This window comes from Oculina patagonica, chromosome 11 (assembly GCF_052425735.1).
Source record: "Oculina patagonica isolate OP01 chromosome 11, crgOcupat, whole genome shotgun sequence".
In the NCBI taxonomy this organism is placed as follows: Eukaryota; Metazoa; Cnidaria; class Anthozoa; order Scleractinia; family Oculinidae; genus Oculina; species Oculina patagonica.
The window spans coordinates 7,264,297-7,285,199 of NC_135768.1; the positions used below are offsets into that span (position 1 = coordinate 7,264,297).

General features: G+C 37.4%; 1 protein-coding gene and 1 pseudogene across 1 annotated transcript; both read right to left on the bottom strand.

Moving 5' to 3' along the window:
• Nucleotides 1-9,024: 9,024 nt before the first annotated feature.
• LOC144629596 (adenosine receptor A1-like) lies at nucleotides 9,025-9,717 on the bottom strand. The gene has a single exon (XM_078487836.1). The coding sequence runs from the start codon at nucleotides 9,715-9,717 to the stop codon at nucleotides 9,025-9,027; it is 693 nt and encodes a 230-aa protein (XP_078343962.1).
• Nucleotides 9,718-17,619: 7,902 nt separating this feature from the next.
• LOC144629597 (uncharacterized) lies at nucleotides 17,620-18,466 on the bottom strand (annotated as a pseudogene).
• Between the last annotated feature and the right edge of the window lie 2,437 nt (nucleotides 18,467-20,903).

Below are 20,903 nucleotides of genomic sequence, written 5' to 3' on the forward strand. Positions count from 1 at the left end.
AATACTCAACCTCGGATAATGCATTTCTAGCTTTCTCATTGGTTCACTGGATTTCGGATACCAGCCGTTATACCCACGATTGACCTTATATTATATGGGAAACGAGTGCGGCAAGTGCCGCTCAGCTAAAAAATTTCCTGCGGAAAGCGAAAGTTCCAACGGAAAAATGGTTGAAAAAAGCAAAATTGACGAGCTTTATATACAAGAAATAATCGGCAGTGCCTTCACTAAAACCACACAAATACCACAAAAATGCCATAGTTGACTCAACCACGCAAAACAAAAGGATTGACCCAAAAGTTTAATTAAAAATACTTGTAAATGTACAACAAGAGCGACTGAACGAAGACGAAACGCAGCAAATAATTTACTGGAAGACCAGAAAACTGACATAATTTCGTTTAGTTTTCGACGTAAAATAAGGCTTTAGCACTTCAGTTAACTTTTTTTTTCCTTTTAATCTTGATCTTGTCCTTTTAAACTTCAATAAACTTCATCGACTCCGAGTGCAATTTATATAGTAGCCTCGATGACGGCCGTGGAGCCGTAAACAAATACAGTAGGTAAACCCTTGCTTCGTTCGACTTGCACAAGGCGTATAAATTCCAGGAAAGCTATTGCTTCGGATCCTCCCGTAAACCTTAATTGTTGGCACAATTTTCCAGCATGAATAGACGATTGAAGAGGAGATTGTACGAGGAAAATAATCGAAAGAAAACTCCCGCTCGCTTTCCCCCCCCCTTTTTTTTTTCAACTCAAGAAGTGAACACCGCACCACAAATTTTCCCGCCTCCTTATACCATCACTTCGTTTTCATCAAAATGAAATGTCCAGTCGATTTGAAAAGAATTTAATAAAACAATTATTTCATTCGCCCTTGTTGGATACGAGTAGTTATAGCCAACTCGGCGCTTCGCGCCCTCGTTGGCTATTTACCACCTCGTATCCACCTCGGGCTCCTGGAATAATTGTTAATTATTACTAATGTTAGATTCGCGCTCAGTGGTTGCTGATGAAGTCACTATTAATAAAATGTCCTGCGTTTTTTCTCTTTTCGTCTAATGAAACATGTATTTTATTGAAAGTTCTTTAAAAGTATTTTAAAAAATCACAGAGAAATACAGATTACGAATTTATTTAGAAAAATATGAAATGCCTGATTTGAACTACGTTCAATCCGTGAAAATCTAAGGTAACTGAAACGCAAGAATTGGATGAATCGAATTTTTTGAAATTAGTAAGCTAATTTTGAAATAAATCAGTGTTATAATTTTAATGTATGAACAGTCCTTGCTAACTATAACAAAACGCAAATTAAACATCAATCGTTTCTGCGATAATGCAAGTACTCTTTTGTTTAGGGTTCACAGAAAGCAACTATTTCGACAAGTGCTCTGTGGTGGTGAATTGTTCTTCCCCATTTTCTTTTTATTTAAGACGTTATATTTTTCTGTCAGTAAATAACTGTGTCTTAGTTAAAACTCAAGAAGGTATAGAAAAATCTGGAAAAAATACTAACAAAGAGGTTTTTCTGAGCTTACGAATTTATTCAAAAAACTCAATGCATGGCTTTGTGGAATGAGCTTCGTTTAATTCGTAGCATATCTGGAAAAAGAGAAACTAAATTTAAACGAGTATTTCACTTTATCATCTGTTATTAGTGTCATAATGTCATAGTTTTGCTTTCAAAATAGAACAAACTGTACAAGAGTTCTTCAAACAAACAAACGCAAAACAAACACATTTGTCCGATCATGCAAGTACTGTTTTGTTTATGGCTCACAAAAAACAGCTTCTTCAGCAGGTCTTCTATGGTGACAAGTTTGCTGCACCACTGGACATAGGTGTTAAACCGTAAAACTAGGCACGAACTCTCCTGTAAATTAAGGTCCTTGAAATTAACGCGAATTGAGAGCAAATTTCTTTCGAATAAAGTAAATTAACGCGAGATAGGGGGCAAAATTTTCAAAATAAAGAAGAATGTCGCAATTAGTGATGTCTCTAAAGATATTTTGGCGGTAGCATAAAAGGATGTCGAGAACCGCTCTTCTGAAAGCAAGAATGAACTGGAAATATCGCAGATGAGATTTCTTACAGGCTTTTACTTTGTAAAAGATTGAAAAATAGTGTACAGAAAAGAGAGGGCTGTTGTTTCCTAGTTGCTATATGTGTTCGGTCAGTATCCAGAATTTGGGGAGAAATTAAGGTCTCGGAAATAAACGTTCCACTTAAATAATGTCGCGAAAATTAACGATCACAAAAATAAACGTGACTTTTAACACGAATTTTAAGAATTAGCGTAATTTTTAATCAAATAGGCGCGTAAGGTATCTGTGGCCTTTACTCGCCGCCACAATCGGGCGCTGGGACTGTGAACGCTTAATTCCTCACACAATGTAAAAAAATTCAAGCGGCACGGTGTTTAATTGCCTTTTATTTCCACAAGTGTGTGACTACGTATAAATTTTGGAGCAGCCATCTGCTAAAAAGTGTCATTAAAAAATTATCTAGCATGCATCATCAAAGCTAAGTGGGCCTTTTACGCGGCCGTTTGTTATTTTATATTTTGAATAATTCCTTCCAGCTATTAGCCAGGAATGTAAACCAGTCGCAAGCTTTGATTTTGAGGGAAACACCTTAAAGTGAACTTGCCGATTCACTTTTTTTAACAGTGACAAGCACACATATCGTGAGACTCACCCTGTAATGTAGGAGATCATCTAATTTAATCTTCACTGATATAATCCTTTCTTAAACATAAACGCAACAAGAAAACATGCATTAAACATTCTAATGCAGTAACCTCTTTTATTGTTATCTATCTCCGCTGAATGCTCGTTCGGAACAACAATATCCTGTGCACAATTCGATCTGTAGGAAACAGAAAAATAATAAAACAGGAAAGTTGTAATTTCTTAGTTTTTCGGCCTCTCTTCTTTTTCAAACTCCAGAAAGAACGCTTGAGAAACAGCAAGCATCGTTTAGAAAGCAGTGCTCATATTCACATCTTGCTAGTGAAAGGGTAAGGTAAAAAAGATCTTTTGTGAGCTGGGTTCATTACTTACCAAAATGCTCACGAGCATTTTTTTTCTTTTGCAAGCATGTTAAGAGAGTCTACATGCAAATTTACTGTACCTTTGAGGGATTCTAACAAAACTTGACATTTTTTTCAGCCTATATTATGTCTTCAACTTTAAAACTAGACCAAACGTTTTAAATTAGTCACAACCGTTGTAGCAGGACGGATCCGTCACTAAACTGTAACTGGTACTTGCTTCAGGTCAATCTAGAACTTTTAGGGACTGTGTCGCGGCTGAGTTTAGTATATTTTATTAAGTTTTTCCAAATACTCGCTTCCAATCGGTTAGTGAAGAGTTTACTTTTACGGAACTGATGACAAAACCATGGCTTCATTACAAACAATGTCTCCCGGGCGTTGAATTATTAAAAATAAGAAACAAAAGCAAACAACTTTATAAACCGTCTAGCCTAACAGTTTTTCACAAACCCATATTACAATTTTTTTAATCTTATTCAGCTTTTGTCTACACGCACATTCGTTTTTTCACTACTGTGCTTTTGGAATATTCCTTTACTGTTCAAGTGCTGGCCAAATTCACTGTAAATGAGTTTTTTTCTCAGCTAACGAATTTATAGGAGGCTGATTTTGTAATACAATTTAGTGTTGTAGTTTTAATATATAAGCAGATCTAGCAAACAATAACAGAAGGCGAATGAACGAATAAACATCATTTCTCTGATCTTGCAGGTATATTCTTTTGTTTAAAGGGGTCACGGAAAACAACTTGTTCGGCGGGTCATCTGTGGTTGTAGATCTGCTTTCCCCAATTTTTTAGAAAGGTGTAAAAAAAGGTCTGGAGAAATACTAACAAAGAGATTATCAATTTTCTGAGCTTACAAATTTATAACACTCAATTTAATGTCGGCTTTGAGCTTCGTTGTTCAATTCATAGCATATCTAGAAAAAAAAAATAACTAAATTTAAACGAGTAATTGACTTAATCCTAAGCTGTTATTAGTGTCAAAGTTTTACTGTTAAAATAGACAAACATCGCAAACAAACATCACATTTATCCGATCATGCAAGTCCTGTTTTGTCTATGGTTACCAAAAACAGCTTCTTCAGCAGGTCTTCTATGGTGGTGCAGGTTTGTTGCACCACATGGACACAGAAGTTAAACCGTAAAATCGCTAACGCAACTCTATACACGAGTCTTTAGGTTAACTAGTAATTATCACGTTTTTTCATCAAATATGTTCGTAAGTTATCCCTGGACTTTTCTCGCAGCCACAATCGAACGCTCTGACATTCAAAGCTTTATTCCTCACATAAAGTAAAACAGTTAAAGCAGTGTTTTGTTTGTGTGACTGGGTATAATTTTTGGCACAGCCATCTGATAAAGTTGAGAATTTGGCAGGGATTAAATTGAACGCACGAAAAAGGGACTTTTATTCCCTAGTTAACAACTGGTTCAATCTTTTAGCTGTGCACTATTGAGTCATGGTGCACGCGGGAAACTTGGAGAGCACACAAGAAGCTAGAGTTGCCCTCGGCTATCGCCTCGAGCAACTGTTACGCTTTTTTCGTGCTCTCCAAACTTTCCACGTGCACCATAACTCAATAGTGCACAGCCAATTGTTTATAACATTGTCAGTGGAAATGTACATCAGAACCCGAGCGAGAAAATGAGTTTTATAGCGAAGTTATTTGCTCACGCTACCAGCGTGCATTTTTGGATTACGGTGCACGCTTACGTATGCTGAATTTGACTGCGCGGCTTTGCTAGCTATATTATAACATGCATTATAGGCGAAAGACTGATCAAAGCTACGCGGGCCTTTTTACGAGGGCATAAATTCCTACACTGTTATTTTATATTTGATCAATTCCTCCTAGCGATCAGCCAGGAAAGTATACCAATCGTAATCTTTGAATTCAATTGAAATGCGTAATAATGAACTGGCCGATTTCCTTTTTTAAGCGATGACGTGAACTGATGACGTCATCGCTTTAATGCAGGCACCCGATCGACCGGATCCGTTTAGCGCAATTGAACAGAAATCAAGTTTAACTTAATAACAAGAAATCGCCGCGTACAACACAAAAGCAAAATACTCCCGTGCAGTTAGAATGGAACACTACAATGTATAAACGAAAGAGAATAATTTTTATATGATGGGATTTAGTAGATTTAGTAGACAGAAATTTTTTAATTCTTAGAAGATACAGGGCCGCTGTGAGCAAGAGACCGTTTGACCTTTCTCGCAGCTTAAAAGCTAGCTCCCGCGTATCATATGTCGTTTATCGCAAGTCACGCTATAATATAACGTAATCTTTGTTGAGTCAACATAGGGAAATCTAAAAAAAATCTAAAATAAAATATTACTGTTGTACAATTGAGCAACTGTGATCTACGAAAAAAATGTATTTTTAACTTTGCATCCTTGAGCTGTGAATTCATAACTACTGTATTTATTTGAATTCCATCAGATCCTAACTATGCTATTTATACAATCACTAACATTGCTTCTTAGGTTTAAAAAAATGTAAGCTGCAGTTGGATAACAGTCTTAATCACGAACAAGGCGTCAGCTACTTTTATTTACGTTAAGTTTTTGACAAATTTCCTCAGAAAATTATGTAAGACCCCTTGTGAAACGTCATCGCTTCTGCATGTATTACATGCCGTTTATTCTATTAGAGACAAGCACGCATATCGTGAGGCCATTGAAACCCACCCAGTAATGAAGGTGATCATCTAATTTATTCTTCACTGAAATAAATCTATCTTAAAAATAAACGCAACAAAAAACATTCTATCCCTTGCACAATTTGATCTTTAGGAAACAGAAAAATAATAATAACACAAACACAAAAAAGGAAAGTTGTAGTTTCTTAGTTTTTCGGCCTTAGACTATTTACGGCCTCTATATTTTTCAAACTCAAGAAGGAACGCTTGAGAAACAGCAAGCATCGTTTAGAAATCAGTGCTCATATTCACATCCTACCAGTGAAAGGTTAAGGTAAAATATGATCTTTTGTGAACTGGGTCCATCACTTACCAAAATGCTCACAAGCAATGACTTCTTCAGCAAGTAATGTTTAGATGCAAATTTACTGTACCTTTGAGGGATTCTAACAAAACGTGACTTTTTTTCAGGCTATATTAAGTTTTGAACGTTAAACTGGACCAAACGTTATTAATCTTTCACAAACGTTGTAGAAAGCCGGAGCCGACACTAAACTGTAACTGGTACTTGCTTTAGGTCGATCTAGAACTTTTAAGTTAAAAAGGGACTGTGTCGCGGCTGAGTTTAGTCTATTATATTATTAAGATCGAGCTTAACCGTAAAATGGCGGGATGTAATTGTGAGTGAATTCCAGCTCTGTAAGACTTTTATCTAGGAAGAAAATCGCCCTGGGAAAATCGTAAAACTATCGACGCCAAACTTACAGGTAAGTAAAATAAAAAGCTGGTTTTTAACCTTGACGTATTAGGCTCAAAACGAATTTAGAAGTTGCACATGCGTTGTTGTGATTATAGCAAAAGTTGCCGATCAAAGAAATCTATGCCGTCGCAGCTTTCAAATTCCCTTTTCGGTTTGTTTGGTTCTTGAGTGTATCAGTGAGCGCAGTCTTGTTTGACGACACGACGCACAGTGGGGAGCTGGGTCTAGACCAGCCATGACGTCAAAAGCAGAATAGCTATAGACCCAGCTCCCTACTGTGCGCGGTTTTGGACCCAACCAGAATCGAAATTTCACGATTTTAGAACTCGAAAACGGGGTGAAAGAAAAAAAGAGAATTCGAATTTCCTTTTTCCATTTTCACATCAGCATCCACGTAGATTCGATCATGCAAATAAAAAAAACTTTGTCATATACACTTTAAAGCTGCAAAAATTGGAATAAGCTCTGACGGTATGTGTCACCTTAGTCTGACGCACGCAGACTTTACCCTTAATAATCAAGCAGATGGCAATCTGACTCTAAACACAGGAAATGTGAAAATAAAAATAAAATAAAATGCAATTTGGCATATTTAGTTTTGCCTTTGCAAATGGCCATCTGCTTTCTTTGTTCTCGAGCCAAGCGAAGATGAAAAATAAAAAGGAAACAGAAACGAGATATTCAGGTTCACACAAAGGGATACGCGAAAAAGCCACTTATTGTGCGACTACTCTAAACTGGTCCGTGCAGAAAATAATGGTAAAAAAAACATCCGGCCGATATATCTTATTAAGCACGAAGTAAGATAAAAAGAACATCTGTCTGAAAGTAAGGCCTATTCCAAACGTCGTGCTACTGCCGTGCCGAACTCGGCAATGGTTTCAAACGTCGAATTTAATGCAGTCGCACAAAATTCAACAACTATATCAAAAACAACGTAAAGCTGCAAATAACTTGAAATGCATTAAAATAATTCACTAATTTAGCTCGGCACAATAAGAGCACGCTGTTTAAAACCAAGCCGCGCTATACTGCCGTGCCGGCTAAGTAGTCGTGCCGAACTAAATTCAGCCTGGCAAACTGAATAGCTACTGAATGGATTCAAACGTCGTGCTACCGTATTTAATTCTTTAATTTAGTTTGGCATAGCAATAGCGCGACGTTTGGAACAGCTATGAAACTAAAGATTGCGGTTGCGTTTGTCCCCTTTTGTTTATCTTATCGCATGTCTTGTGCTTACGCCTACGCTAATGTTCGCGACGTACCCCAACTAGCCTAACAACTTTACTCAGGCAACTAACTTGCCGAATTGGTTATTTCCAAAAGGGAATGATAAACCACCAACGTTAATTTGCTCAATATAAGCAACATTAATTTATGATGAGTTTAAATTTCTCCCGTGAAAAATTCTGTCATTGCCATGTGTTGTGCAGCTGTTTTAATCCCTGCCAAAAACATTTAAATATCATAGAAAATTATTTTTAGGACGGTAGATTTTACGTTTTTTCTATATCAAAAATTCAGTAAGAACTATCTTATTTTTTGTATTAGCTTTAGGGATACTTTTAATTTCACAGCAGTAATAAATTTTGGATATAGGGTGTAATTTTTTAGTTTTTATAGCTTTTAGCCAGTGGCCAAGCTGGTACATCATTTAGCATGACAATTCGACGAGAAAACCCCTGTCAAAAACAAGATCCGTGTTATTTAGTTCATGTCCATAATAAGAAACATATTGATTAGAAAGAGCCGGCCAGAGGTTATATTTTAACTTTATTCCTTAAATACAAGACTTTAATTTTAATCTACTGAAGGCTAAACTAAACCTTTGTGAACAGGAAAAATGTGGAACTGTTCCTACTTCCCTTGTACGTATTTTTTTCTGAAAAGTCGGTTCTCTTCTCTACAATTCGATTTTACCTACCACGGAAAAAAATAAGGTTTTTCTTGAACACAAACATGTTGTATTTGTGTGCATAAAAATGCTATGGTGTAGCAAGCTCAACCATTTTACATCCTGCTGAAGGGCAATCACTCAAATGTACAAAGACTGCACAGTCGATCTACAATTGAAATTGTTCTTAGACACAACTTAAAACTTTACGTTGTTCTTGTGAACTACTCTAGGCTTTAACATTCAGTCGCGAAGTCTACTGTCTAAAAATGGCACTTAAGACATTCAAAATCCCCCTTTGTTCGATTGGCAACTGAAATTACATTGTTCTTAGTAACTTAAGTAAACAGTCACCTTCTGGCAAAGCTAAATTCTCGCTAAGCTCTCTTCAGAAGTTTACGAAACGCACTTTTAAGTTCCTTATGTCTCCAGCCGTAGATAAGCGGGTTAAGGCAGGCATTTATACCCAATGCATAGTCGTAAACAGCGTACTTGATCCACGGTTTGCGTATGATTTTCGGTGCCCCAAAGAAACGGAAGCTCGTTACCACCAACAACGGGACGAAACTGAGGAGACATACTCCAACAACGATGGCGAGAGTGTAGGCACCTTTTAGCTCGTCCTTCATGGTGGAGTTTCCTTGGATGTTGCCTTGCTCTCAAATCTGTTTTCTGTGCTTACGAGACACGACGAAGACGTATCCGTATGAACAAAGTATGATCAATATGGGAATGATAAGCAGCGACATCATCAAGAAGATGAAATAACCTTTGGTTGAAGATGGCATGGGTGGTACTGGTTGTTTCCGGAATTTAAAACATGGATGCAAAGCTTGACCAAGCCTTGCGTAGGCTTGTTCACTGCTGTCTGCTGTGAGCGCCAGAGGAAACAACAACGTAACAGCAACAGCCCACAGCCAGGCGATGAGGCAGGCGATCACTCCTCGGCGATAAGTCGCTATTGTGAGGTACCTCAGTGCGAACTTAACGGCGATGATGCGTTCGACGCTGATTAACGCGAGATGAAGAATGATGACGGCGACGAGTACAAGGCTGAAACGAGCACTTGATTTGCACAGAAGCTGGTAGCTTGAAGGATCGATGTTGTCTCCGAGCTTTAAAGCGATAATGCTTATGTGGAGGATGAAAGGAATCACCGTCAAGCTGTCAGCTACAGACAAACTCACGAGAATACAGTTGGATGCAGTTCGCAGACTTGGAAATTTGTGAAAAGCTTTAAACACCAGAGAGTTGCCAAAAATGGTAGCGATAATCACAACCGCTTTGAAGCTGATCGATATGATTTTTACCTCATCTGTCGCCACTTTTGGTTCTGCTGTTGAATCCTCCATTGTTTTCCGGGAAAGAAATTTTCTGAGTCCTACGTAATTTCTGTATCCTGAATAGTATACCGCTTTCGAGAAATCGCTGAAAAGTCACTGGAAAAACACTGCTGGGCCCTGAACGCGTTGGTTTTGTTTATAAAACAACGGGAAAATTGATTAACATTTTCAAGTTGGGTTATTCCTGTAGCTCCTTCTTAACCAGTTTTCACCTGTGATCTGACGATTCAGGGAATTTAGATCATCACGACTTCCATATCATTTACTTAATGATTGACATTTTCATATACACTTTCAAGATGTTAAATAACTTATAAAAGAACAGCCCCTATACTTGAGTAGTTAAAGCATTAATTATGCCTATAACTACAACAAAATTCTCGAATCTGATTGGTTCTTAGCAGGTCCTTTTTTTCACCAAATAAAGTGCGCGCAGCTGGTTAGCAATAAACAAAGTGTCCAATAACAAAGCGAGGTTCGTGTGCAGCGCATGTGTGCGCTCTTTATTTGATCCCTCATTGTGACGGAATAGTCCTTGATATTCCCTAAAACTTTCAGTTTCCAAAAAATTGCTGGTTTTTGTGATAGTGATGATAAATCGTCAACAGGCTTGTCTTTGTCTAAACTCTTTCGTCGAAGTGTGTTACGTTATACTAATGGAATCGGACTACCGCTTACGCCATCGTCCAATTTTGTTAATAACCCGTATGATTACAGACAGAATTGCACTGCGCTCATTGCTATTACTATCATTAATATTACGCAGCGGGAAAACCTCAGATCGATACGCTTGATATTCATATTAAAATTCTGTTTTATTTTTAAAGATCCTCAGTTATGTTATAATCGCTTATATATATAATTTTTGTACAACCGACGGTATTGATGTGATATCTTTAAATGTTAAAGTGTGTTTTTTGAACACTTTGAATTATATTAAAAAAGCATCTTTAGAAGGGAGCCAAATAAAGAAATGCAAGCACCCAACAACCTGAAATGTTAACAGTCTCGCACAAATTTTATGTCCTACCGTGGAACCCCGCGTTACGGACACCCGCTTAATACGGACACCCCGGTATTACGGACAGTTTCGATGGTCCCGACGGAAACCTCATACTTTTTCTCTAAAATTAACCCGCTTAATACGGACACCCGTTAATACGGACAACGGATACTTTTCTGTGTCCCGAGTGACAAACTGTCATACATTGTCAATCCCGCTTTACGGACACTGTTTATCTCTGCACTTTCAATTTTCATAGTTGCGATAATTTGCTAACTTTACCCTGGTCAAGTAATGACAGGATTCGACGAATTACGTGGTTGCCAAGGTTTTGTCGAATCTTCAGTCCGCCTGGTTGTGTCGCAAGCTAAAAGGCTCCGTGCAAAGTAAAGTTAGCGACTTCAAGTCAAATCAGTTTGTATAGTAGTAGAACGGTTACGGTCAGAGTTTCAGTTACAAAGGAAACGTTATAGAAAACGTTCTGTTGCTGTTAAAATGCGTTTTATATATAGTTAAGCTGCGACATTTTCAATTAATTCCACTGTTGAGTTTATTGTCTGACTAGATCGTAAGGTTTTCGTAAAAACTATTAATTTTAGTCAGAGAGTTCACAGTTTACATTTGTTACAGTTACTTACACTACAATTACACAACGTTTTGTTGCTGTCAAAACGTTTGCCTTCGTCAGTCTTTACGTCGATGAAACACGTATCCGTGACTTTTTTCTGAGACCCCGCTTAATACGGACACCCCGTTAATACGGAAAATTTGGCCTGTCCCCTTGGTGCCCGTATTAACGGAGTTCCACTGTATTATTTTTGATAAAGCGACGTTTATTTTTATTAAAGAGTTATAATTTACGGCAAAAATCAAGCAGATGCTAATCTTACCCTTAAGACAGGAAATATAAATTTAAATACAAAATTTAAAATACAGGTAGACGTATATTGCCCGCAAAGATAACCATCTGTTTCCTTTGTTCTTGAGCCACGCGATGATGCATGCTGTAAAGGAAAGAGAAACGTATTTAATTTGTAGGTTTTAGCCCATTCAAGCCACAAAGCACAGGGAGCCCTCACATCAGATAAGAGGATAAATAAAAATTAAACTTTACCTGCTTTCTCTTTGTTTCTTTATACGCGGTCTGCAAGTTAGTGGTCTGTAGCCGAATGAATTATAGGCGTGCAGCCGGAACGAGGAAACTGGAACCGAGAAACCTTCGGAAACCCTCGTAACTCTTAGTCTACGACAAGGGGTGAAACTTGAAATGACAGCCTTCAAATCTGACATGAATTCACAGCCAACTATTTGTCTGAATTTTACCATACTTACTTGGCAGACAGGAGAAAGGTTGAACTTGTTATCCGTGGGCTTATTTTGCCCAAATGTCTAGAAGGTATACGATTTTTTGGCGTCGTTAGCAGAGGGGCATTCTGTCTGCGCATGTGTAGCAAATGATCATTCCATGAAGTTATCCGCTGAAACGCGCCTGCTCAAAAATAAACATGGCGGTCCGTGCAGCAATCGCGAAGAACTTCTTTCATGTCTCGTCTTCTCTTTTCAATCGCCAAAAATGTAAAAAGATCACAGAAGAGCCGTACGATATGTGTAGAAAAAGTCGCAGTAATGTAATTTTAGAAATACAAAAACCCGCGGATGAATTCAAGCCTTGTTTTTGGTGTGGAAGTCTGCAGACCAGGAGATCTCTGTGAAGCTGCTACGAGGGTTGCAGATCTAGAAGGTTCTTAAAAAACATAGACGGACAGGAAAGACATTTCAGCTTCTTTCAGTTTTTTTCTGCGTACAACCTCGTCCATAGGTGCAGTTTACATGTGTAAAGCTGCCAGGAATTTACTCGCAAATACGAATGATGTATTTATGTAAGCATATTATGGAGTAAAGAAATTAAATATACCTTTGTCTTTAGTTTAATGAATGTTTGTAAGCATGAACGGGAATACCCCAGGACGACTTCCTAAAAAAGTGGCAGTGTTTTTGTCAAGAAGCTGAACTGAATAGTGCTAGAGGTTGTAGTGCTACCTGGAGAAAACTACTTTCACAGAGAACAAGTAACCTTTGCCTTTCCAGTGTAGGGAAGTAGGACCTAGTTTATAGCCTGTATAGGGTTGCTAAACCATGGCTTAAAATAACCTTTTAAGTGTCGGGTATTTAGACAAAGTAAGGGTGGCTAAAAGGTAGCAATGACACTCCTTAAATTTAAATATTATAGACCAAACTGTTAGTACTTCTGTTTGGTTCTTCTAAGTAAAGATGCTAGGGTCCATGGAGAATGTTCAGATGATTCCCACTAATATACTAGGTGAATTCATGACAGTTTTTTGTAAACATTTTATGCAAAAATTCAAACAGAAGTTACATTTCAAATCCCTCTGCTTACAACTGGAAGAATCATTGCTCACACAAGACAATAATCCGAAACTTAAAGAAGGGATCAACACTGCTAACAGACACTCCTCGATCTGTCACCCCATCAGGCCACATTTTTTCCTTTACCTTCATAAAAGGTAAAATAAAATGCAGTGGTATAATTAAGTGTTTTTACTTTCTGTATTTTAAAATGTTTTAATAGGTTGTTCTTAGTTCTCCGTTTTTTCAAAGTTCAAGAATTAAGAGTTGCAAAAAAAAATTGAAGAGAATGACAGCTCTACAAGAGTTTGGGTGGCAAGCAAGAGCATTAACCATAACCACTGCCTTACACTTTGTGGTTCCACCTATTCTGGGCTCTCTTTCTCAGCATAGGGAAAAGACGAAAAAATGGTCATAAATAGTCCAATAATTTGGACTGTTAAGGTGACAATCCACTACAATGTTATTGACAGTGGTGGATTGTCACTTTAACTCAGAAAATACAACTGGTAATACTGCAACAGTAGTGTCAGAAACAGTTCCATTTATTAATCAAAATGTGCTACTGGGTTTGCTAACACACAAGGATAACCCTTTGAATGTATACATGTTTTATTTTGCATGTGCTTAGGAGAGGCTTAGGTGATTATATGAGAACATTTGTTGCCATTCAACCTGGAGATTACATGGCCTTGCCTGTTTTACTGTAGACAATTATCTACCAGTCAGTTAATAAGTTCATAAGTTGCAAATTATCCTGATCTGGTCAACACTCTTGAGGAACATTCTCTTATTACACATGATCATTCCATTTACTCATTTCCATCTACTTCAGTTTCTGGAAAAAGTTGCATTTATGATAGCTTGCCCTTGAACTTGGCATCCCAGCCATCCATTCTGTCAATGGTCCCAACAATTTTTCCTGCTGTGCATTCCCTAAAACAGTATAGAGAACACATTGTTAGTTCCTTTCACCCCTTCTTAAAAACTGTATTTCCAAGAAGCTGCACAGAGCAAATATGGCTGCAATCCCAGACAGAAATCCATGGGACACTTAAATAGTGCTCAGTGACCATTCCCTTTGCATTAAGAACTCATTGTTTAATTTTCCGAGCCCCCCTTTCCCCCCAAAACAATGTTGAGATATTGTCCCACGGTATGATGGATAGAAACCAACATTAAATCAGGGGTGGGGAGGGGGAGGTCAATACAATGTCAATTTTTCGTCAAATTGGTTAAGTGTCCCAGGACCTTTGTCTAGGATTGTAGGTCTTAGAAATGAAAACAATGATGTATTGGCAAAACAGCAAAAAAGCATTTACATGTAAATATACAATTGGCAAAAAAGCTATTATAAAAGGATTTTGTGTTTTAGAAATATGTACATTTTGGTAGGCTTCTTCCAGGGAGGTATGCTTCTATTTGCTCAATTAATTTATTGCAATTTAATGACCACGACGTGCTGAAAAAATTAATTTTCAAAGAAAAACACTGTTTTTGGAGAGGAAAAGTGACAGAAATTAGACAGTAGTCATGTAAACTTGGACTAGGCTATTAACAGTTAAAAATATTTACTTTTTTCCTGCAAACGTACCAATGTTGTATAATTTTCATTCTGGAATTAATACATTTATTTTGTATTCACTTTGTATCAAAAGAAAAATTATATTTTAAAAAATATCACCTGCACAGAACAGAGAAGGATTTCACACATACATTTCACACGTATAAACAAGGAACAGTGATAGTATTTTGTTGTCAACTCTTTTGTAACAGTACAATATTTTAAAATAAATATTCACACACTGCAATAAGGCAATGAATTATTGGTTTCAGCTCAAGCTCCAACAAAATTCTTAATTTTTTGTGAAGGGCTCTATTAAGCTTCGAAGGCCATCTTTGACTGAAACTTTTCCAAAACATTTCCTTCTGCTATAAACCAGACTGCATTCTCCAAACATTTTCCTAGCATAACTATCGTTGTCGTTGAAAAATAAAAATCGAGTGAGCTCCTATGTATTGCTAGTCGTTTGCAAGTCAGAGGCTTTCCAATGAAATAAAGCTTACGCCATTCGGTTCGAAATCTACATATTCGTACACAGAATGGCCATCTTCGACCGCGAAGGCCTGCAGTTTTGCTTCACAAAGTAAGGTGCAGACATTTTTCTTGGATAAATAAACTAGACAGAATGAAAGAGGAACAAGCAAAGAAAGTCTTGACAGTATTGCGGAACTTGGGGGCCCGTCAAATAAAAGAGATTTTCACCAGTTTTTACTCAAGAGAGCACTTGAAGACAAAAAAATGCAACGACAAAATTCCCGCTAAAACGAAGGAAAAAATAAATAAAAGTCAAAGTGTGACATAACGAGACTGCGACCACGGCAAAGGCAAATCAATACATACCTTGTACAGAAGATGTGTAGAGCTGCAAGCCCAAAGACCTCTGTGATGCACGGCTTGGAAAAACTACTAAAATTTGCCGAATAAAACTTCACCAAAAGCTCTCATAAGAAGATAAAAATCTTGCACACTGGAACATTTTTTAAAGCCTGGAGTCCTATACGGCTCTAAAGAGAAAGGAAAGACAATGTTGTCTGGAGTGATTTGAAACTTGGGGGCCGTTGGAAAGAAAATGCAAATTCACTTTGAAGTGGAGACAAAATCAGATCAAATTCCAAATTTCCTACCTTAAATAGGGCCGTGTATCTGACGATCGTTTTAACAGTACAACCAATAGAGTAGTAAAGCCGTTACGTCACGTTACCATGGCGCTGAAATTTTCTGTTCTAAACAAACGCGCATTCCATTCAAAATGGCGTCGCTCTCGATCGCATCCCCGCTTTCTTTCTTCTCCAAGGAGAAGGAGGCCATCAGAAAAGGAGAAAATCTCCATAAATCGTATCATGTTTAATCATTTGCTTATCAGCAAGGCGTTTTACACGGAGAAGTGCATGCAAGCATGAAAAAGAAGGTCTATAAAGTCACGGTGAGTTAAACTTATCTACGTTCATGCTACATTGCATCGAGCACCGTTGTAAATTGATCATTGAAGCTTATAGTTTTTCTTCAGTCGATTAATGTGGTTGAAACAATAGTACAGTTATTTAAGACAAATTTAAGCCAACAAATTCGAATATACCGTATTAAGAATCTCAAAAGATGACGAGAAAGTGTTTTCTCTGTACAGTAGCTGTTGACCTGTTGTTTTTTTGGTGTGATTTCTGCGTAAAACTTTTTAACAAATTCGGTGTTCTGAATGTTGTTTCGACGTTTTGTTTTCTTAGATTTACCTCAATGAACAAAGGATGTAGCTGTTGTAAGAGAGAGATCACTCCTGGGCAGCAAACATTCCACTTTTATTACAATTTTATTTTAATTATTTTTTTTCCAAAAATGTTTTTGATCTTAATCATTTTGTAAAGGTTTGTACTTATTTCTAGGATGTATTGTAAAGAACCAAAAGTCCTTTCATGCCAACTTTAAATTTCCACAAAACATTGCTATCTTGAGCCAGTTCAATGGTTTGCAGAATGAATTTGAATGATTTTGATATGATGAAAGGGCACCACCCAATGATTATGCCAGTACCATCAACTGAAAAACTGAAATATAATTTTCCTGTGGGGCAGACCCCAGTGATATACTTTTTAACAGTCACAGTAACTGTAAGCAAAAGTTAAAAATAGAGCAAGTCCTGTAAATTTTCAAAAAAAAATATCTAGAAATTATTTACCTTTGTTTACCTTTGTGGATAATGTTAAGTTAAGACAAGACTTCTTATGTGCAATGTGGATATATGGAATAAAGGATGTGACTTGGAATTCTTTCAGTCTGTAATGGTTATACAATGTACATTTTAATTTTGGGAAAAGCCTTGAAGCATGATCATTCAGTTTCTGAATTAAAGTTCACCTAAATTGTAATAATTATAGAAAATAAATTGTTTATTCATTGTCTTCATTGTCACTGAAGGGTAATTTATGTGCAAAGGGGTGTCCGGCATTACAATATGTGTCAGAGTGCTTGGGAAACTGGGATACAAAAGAATGTGTATGACATAATCCAATGGACCCTACCCACTCCCCACCTCCCATCTCTCCCTCTCTTTCTCTCATTCGAAATATTTTTGGGTTTAAATGGATGTAAATTTTTACCTGAATTGTAAGAAAAACAAGCTGTATATTCATTGAAGAGGATTTTATGTGCAAATGGGTGTCTGGCATTGCATTATGTGTCAGAGTGTGCAAAAGCATGTTGATGACATAAGCCACTGGACCCCCCCCCCCCTATCTCTGTCTGGAAATTTATTTTTGGATATAAAAATAAATGTTTACCTAGATTGTAATAAAACACAAGCTGTTTATTCATTAAAGGGGAATATTCTCAAGTTATTTATTGCTAAAATGATATTAAAATTTAGTCAAACTAATCATGTGTTATGTGTTCAAAAAAATGTCATTCAAAAACCATATCTTCGCAACCCTCTTTGATTAAAGGAAACTGTAGATTTACAAGTGCAGTGCACAGTTGCAAAAGAATGTCAGCGCAAATAAGATGAGATAACATAAGTTATCTCAGCATTTGGGGCGACACCAATAATAACCTTGAAAGAGTTCATTCCTCTGTAGGCTGAGTAGGTTGCATTTTGGTGGCTCATCAAACCAGGTGCAGCAACTTCTATGTCACTCACTGTGCAGTCTATAACAATCCGGCATGAAACAAACTAACTGAATGATGATGGTGCAGATAACTTGTTTTTGTCTCGGGAAGGGATGGTTGACAATAAGTCATCAAACCAAATACTATGTAAAACATGAATAAAGGTTGTGACAATGTTTGAAATTGTAGACACACTACAATGAAATAATTGGGCTAGATAAAGATTTGTGTAGTTCTGTCTAAGTTTCATTAAGTAATAAAAATTTGATCTTCAAAATTAATTGCCTCCACTTTCCATCCAGAAAAATAATTAATATCATCTTTAAACCTTAGTACATGCTTCACAACAATGTTAAACACTTCTTTAGTTGGAAGGCCTGTTTCCATTCTCAAGACATCATCACTGAGCTCTGCTACTCTGAACCGTTTAGTTTTATATTCGGTTTTCTCCTCGAGTTCTTTAAGCTTCCTGTTGGCTAGCTAAAGTTCAGCTTCTAGAATAATCTCGTGTTGTTTTCTGATTGATTTCACCCTCTTCAATGAGTAGTTGTTCATTCATTTTCACGTTTTCTATGTGCTCTTTCGCTTTTTCTTTGGTGGCGAGGATCCTTGTCGAGGGAACAATTTGCCCTGGTTTCTTGCGTAAATCTTCGGGACATAATGTTTTTCTTGCCATCAAGAAAATGGTAGCTGCAAAACCTCGAGTGTTTACTTGGTTTCCTATCTTCCCCTCTGTTTAACGAAAAATTGATAAATATTAGAAGACAACGAGGTATAAGGATTCACTGACAGATGAAATAAAAGTCGAAGCAATCGTTTATAAGAGAACTGAGAAATATACAGCACGTGTTTGTACACGCAGCCGCCATATTAAAGCACTCTTCGCACGATTCGAGTTGTAGTTTGAGTTTGAGTTGTCGCATTTTGCATCTGACCTTTAGAGATATTAAAGGCATTTGAAACATAATTTCTAACCTTAAATAATAGCCGGATCCATCGCTTGTACTTGTTTTTCTGTTTTACGGCGTTTGGAAATGCAAAGAACTTGCATGTCTGGCCTTCCGACGAGTGGTTGGAGTTTGGAGCGAAGCAATACACCATTTCGGCCGTTTGAATCCCTCTTAATGGACACAAACCTCTTTTTAAAACAATACGATGTCCTTTCGTGTATTTTTCTCTCTTTTTCGTCTTTTGTGGGATAATTACAGGGTCTTGACCTTTCGAAAGAAGATTTCGTGACCATCGCGACCTTGTTTCTGGCGTTTGTTTAGAACAGAAAATTTCAGCGTCATGGCAACGTGACGTCACACTTTAGTACTCTATGATTTAAGCCCATAAAACCTCAACATCTTGAGATTATCCTTCGGTGTCTTTCGTCTCCTATGGACATCTTGGACTTTCGTAAATCAAAAGTGAAACTTCACTGTTTTAGGGATTTTTCTTGTTTTGTACGCAGTTTGATCGTCAAAATAGCCTCATCCGAAGTCACGGTAAACACCACGAGTATCCATAGTGTTAGACGACTATGTAAACGTGTTATTCTCTTTCATATCTCTTCATGAAATCTTTCCAAGTGCGTAGATCACCCAGCTGAAAATCCACCGAACAGACCGAAGCGCGCTCACACTTTGAAAATGGCGCCGACGATCTAGAAGTCTGATTTATCTCGCGCATGCGCAGACAAAATGCCCATGTGCTGGCGTCGTTTTAAAATCTTTGATTTGGTTGAAGGTTACTGCCAGATAAGGGTCACGGAAGTAAAAATCTCGATTCATTGATTGACAGTTTTAAGGCGGAAGTAAATGGCATTGTCTGTTCTGATTGGTTCTTTTCAATTCCGGAAGTTTTTTTGGTTTTTGTTTCGGAAATAGAATGATCGACTGAGTAGTGTACCCCCAGCAGAATTACTACTATTTTTGAGCAGCCATCCACTAAAAGTGAGCAGCTAGAATAAATTAATTTTGGATGACGTCATAATGGAGGCGTGGCTTATGTCTAAAATGCGCGGGAATCTTTGGTGAGGTGAAATAAATTAAAATAAAATGCGCGGGAATCTTTGGTGAGGTGGAAAGAATTAAAATAAAATGCGCGCGGGAATTTATGCAGCATAATTTATGCCTTGACGTCACGACTCGATAAGTCTACTTGATTGATTGATTGACAGAGTAGGGAACATAGTCTACTTGATTGACAGAATGAGCACTCGTTCTACTCTGGATCGAAGTGAGAGAATTGTATAAGAAGCTCCGTTTTTTAAATTACTTAAGATATATTTCCTTTAGCTTACTAGAGATTTTGAAGCTCAAATAGATCGAATAGTTATTCACGATCAAGCAGACAGAGGCTTAACTATATACATTGTTCTCATACAAAGGCGGCGAACGCGCTTGAGTGACCACGGATATAAACATTAGGATTTCAGCGGAATCGAATCGCTTATTATGACTTGTACAGAACGAGTCGCGTGAAGAAATATTAAAACTAATTGGTTGCACACACGGATTGCAAGTAAAAAAAAAACTTTTATTTCAATAGTTCAATTTAACGAATTACAATGCTTTTCAGTGATTTTAAAAGTAAACACTGCGTTTTGAGCGCCGCGAAACTTAGACACTAAACACACAAATCAGTTGTAAATCAAGCAAAACTTTATTTTAATCGCTCAATACAGTCGATGATGAAATTTAAGAATCGTCTTCGTCCTCGTCATTACTAGGGGGATAGTATGTAATTTTCGACGTCTCTTCGTTCTTGTGTATGATTGCTCCACAATCATAACATCGACGCAAACTGTGTTTTCCGTGCTTTCGGTCTAGCGGAATCTCGTGCTCGCATATAGGACAAATTTTACAGTTATCTTCTCAAAAACACTTAGGACATTTCATGACCGCAGTATCATATACATTCGGACCTTCGCAGTGTTGACATGGATTATGAGCTTTTGCGTGAATTAAAGCTAAACTATCAGAATCGCTATTCTCAGTTTCTTCATCGCTGTCGCTATCGCTTTCTTGAGATTCCTCAGCTCCAATACCCTCCTCAGAAGCTGTTTCCTCCTCTTCGTTACTGTCAGTCGAGTTAACGTCGTCAACCTCTTCCTCTTTATCGCGATAGGCTTGTTCTTTTTGTAATATATCGCTTAGAATTTTCTTAATCTTTATCAAA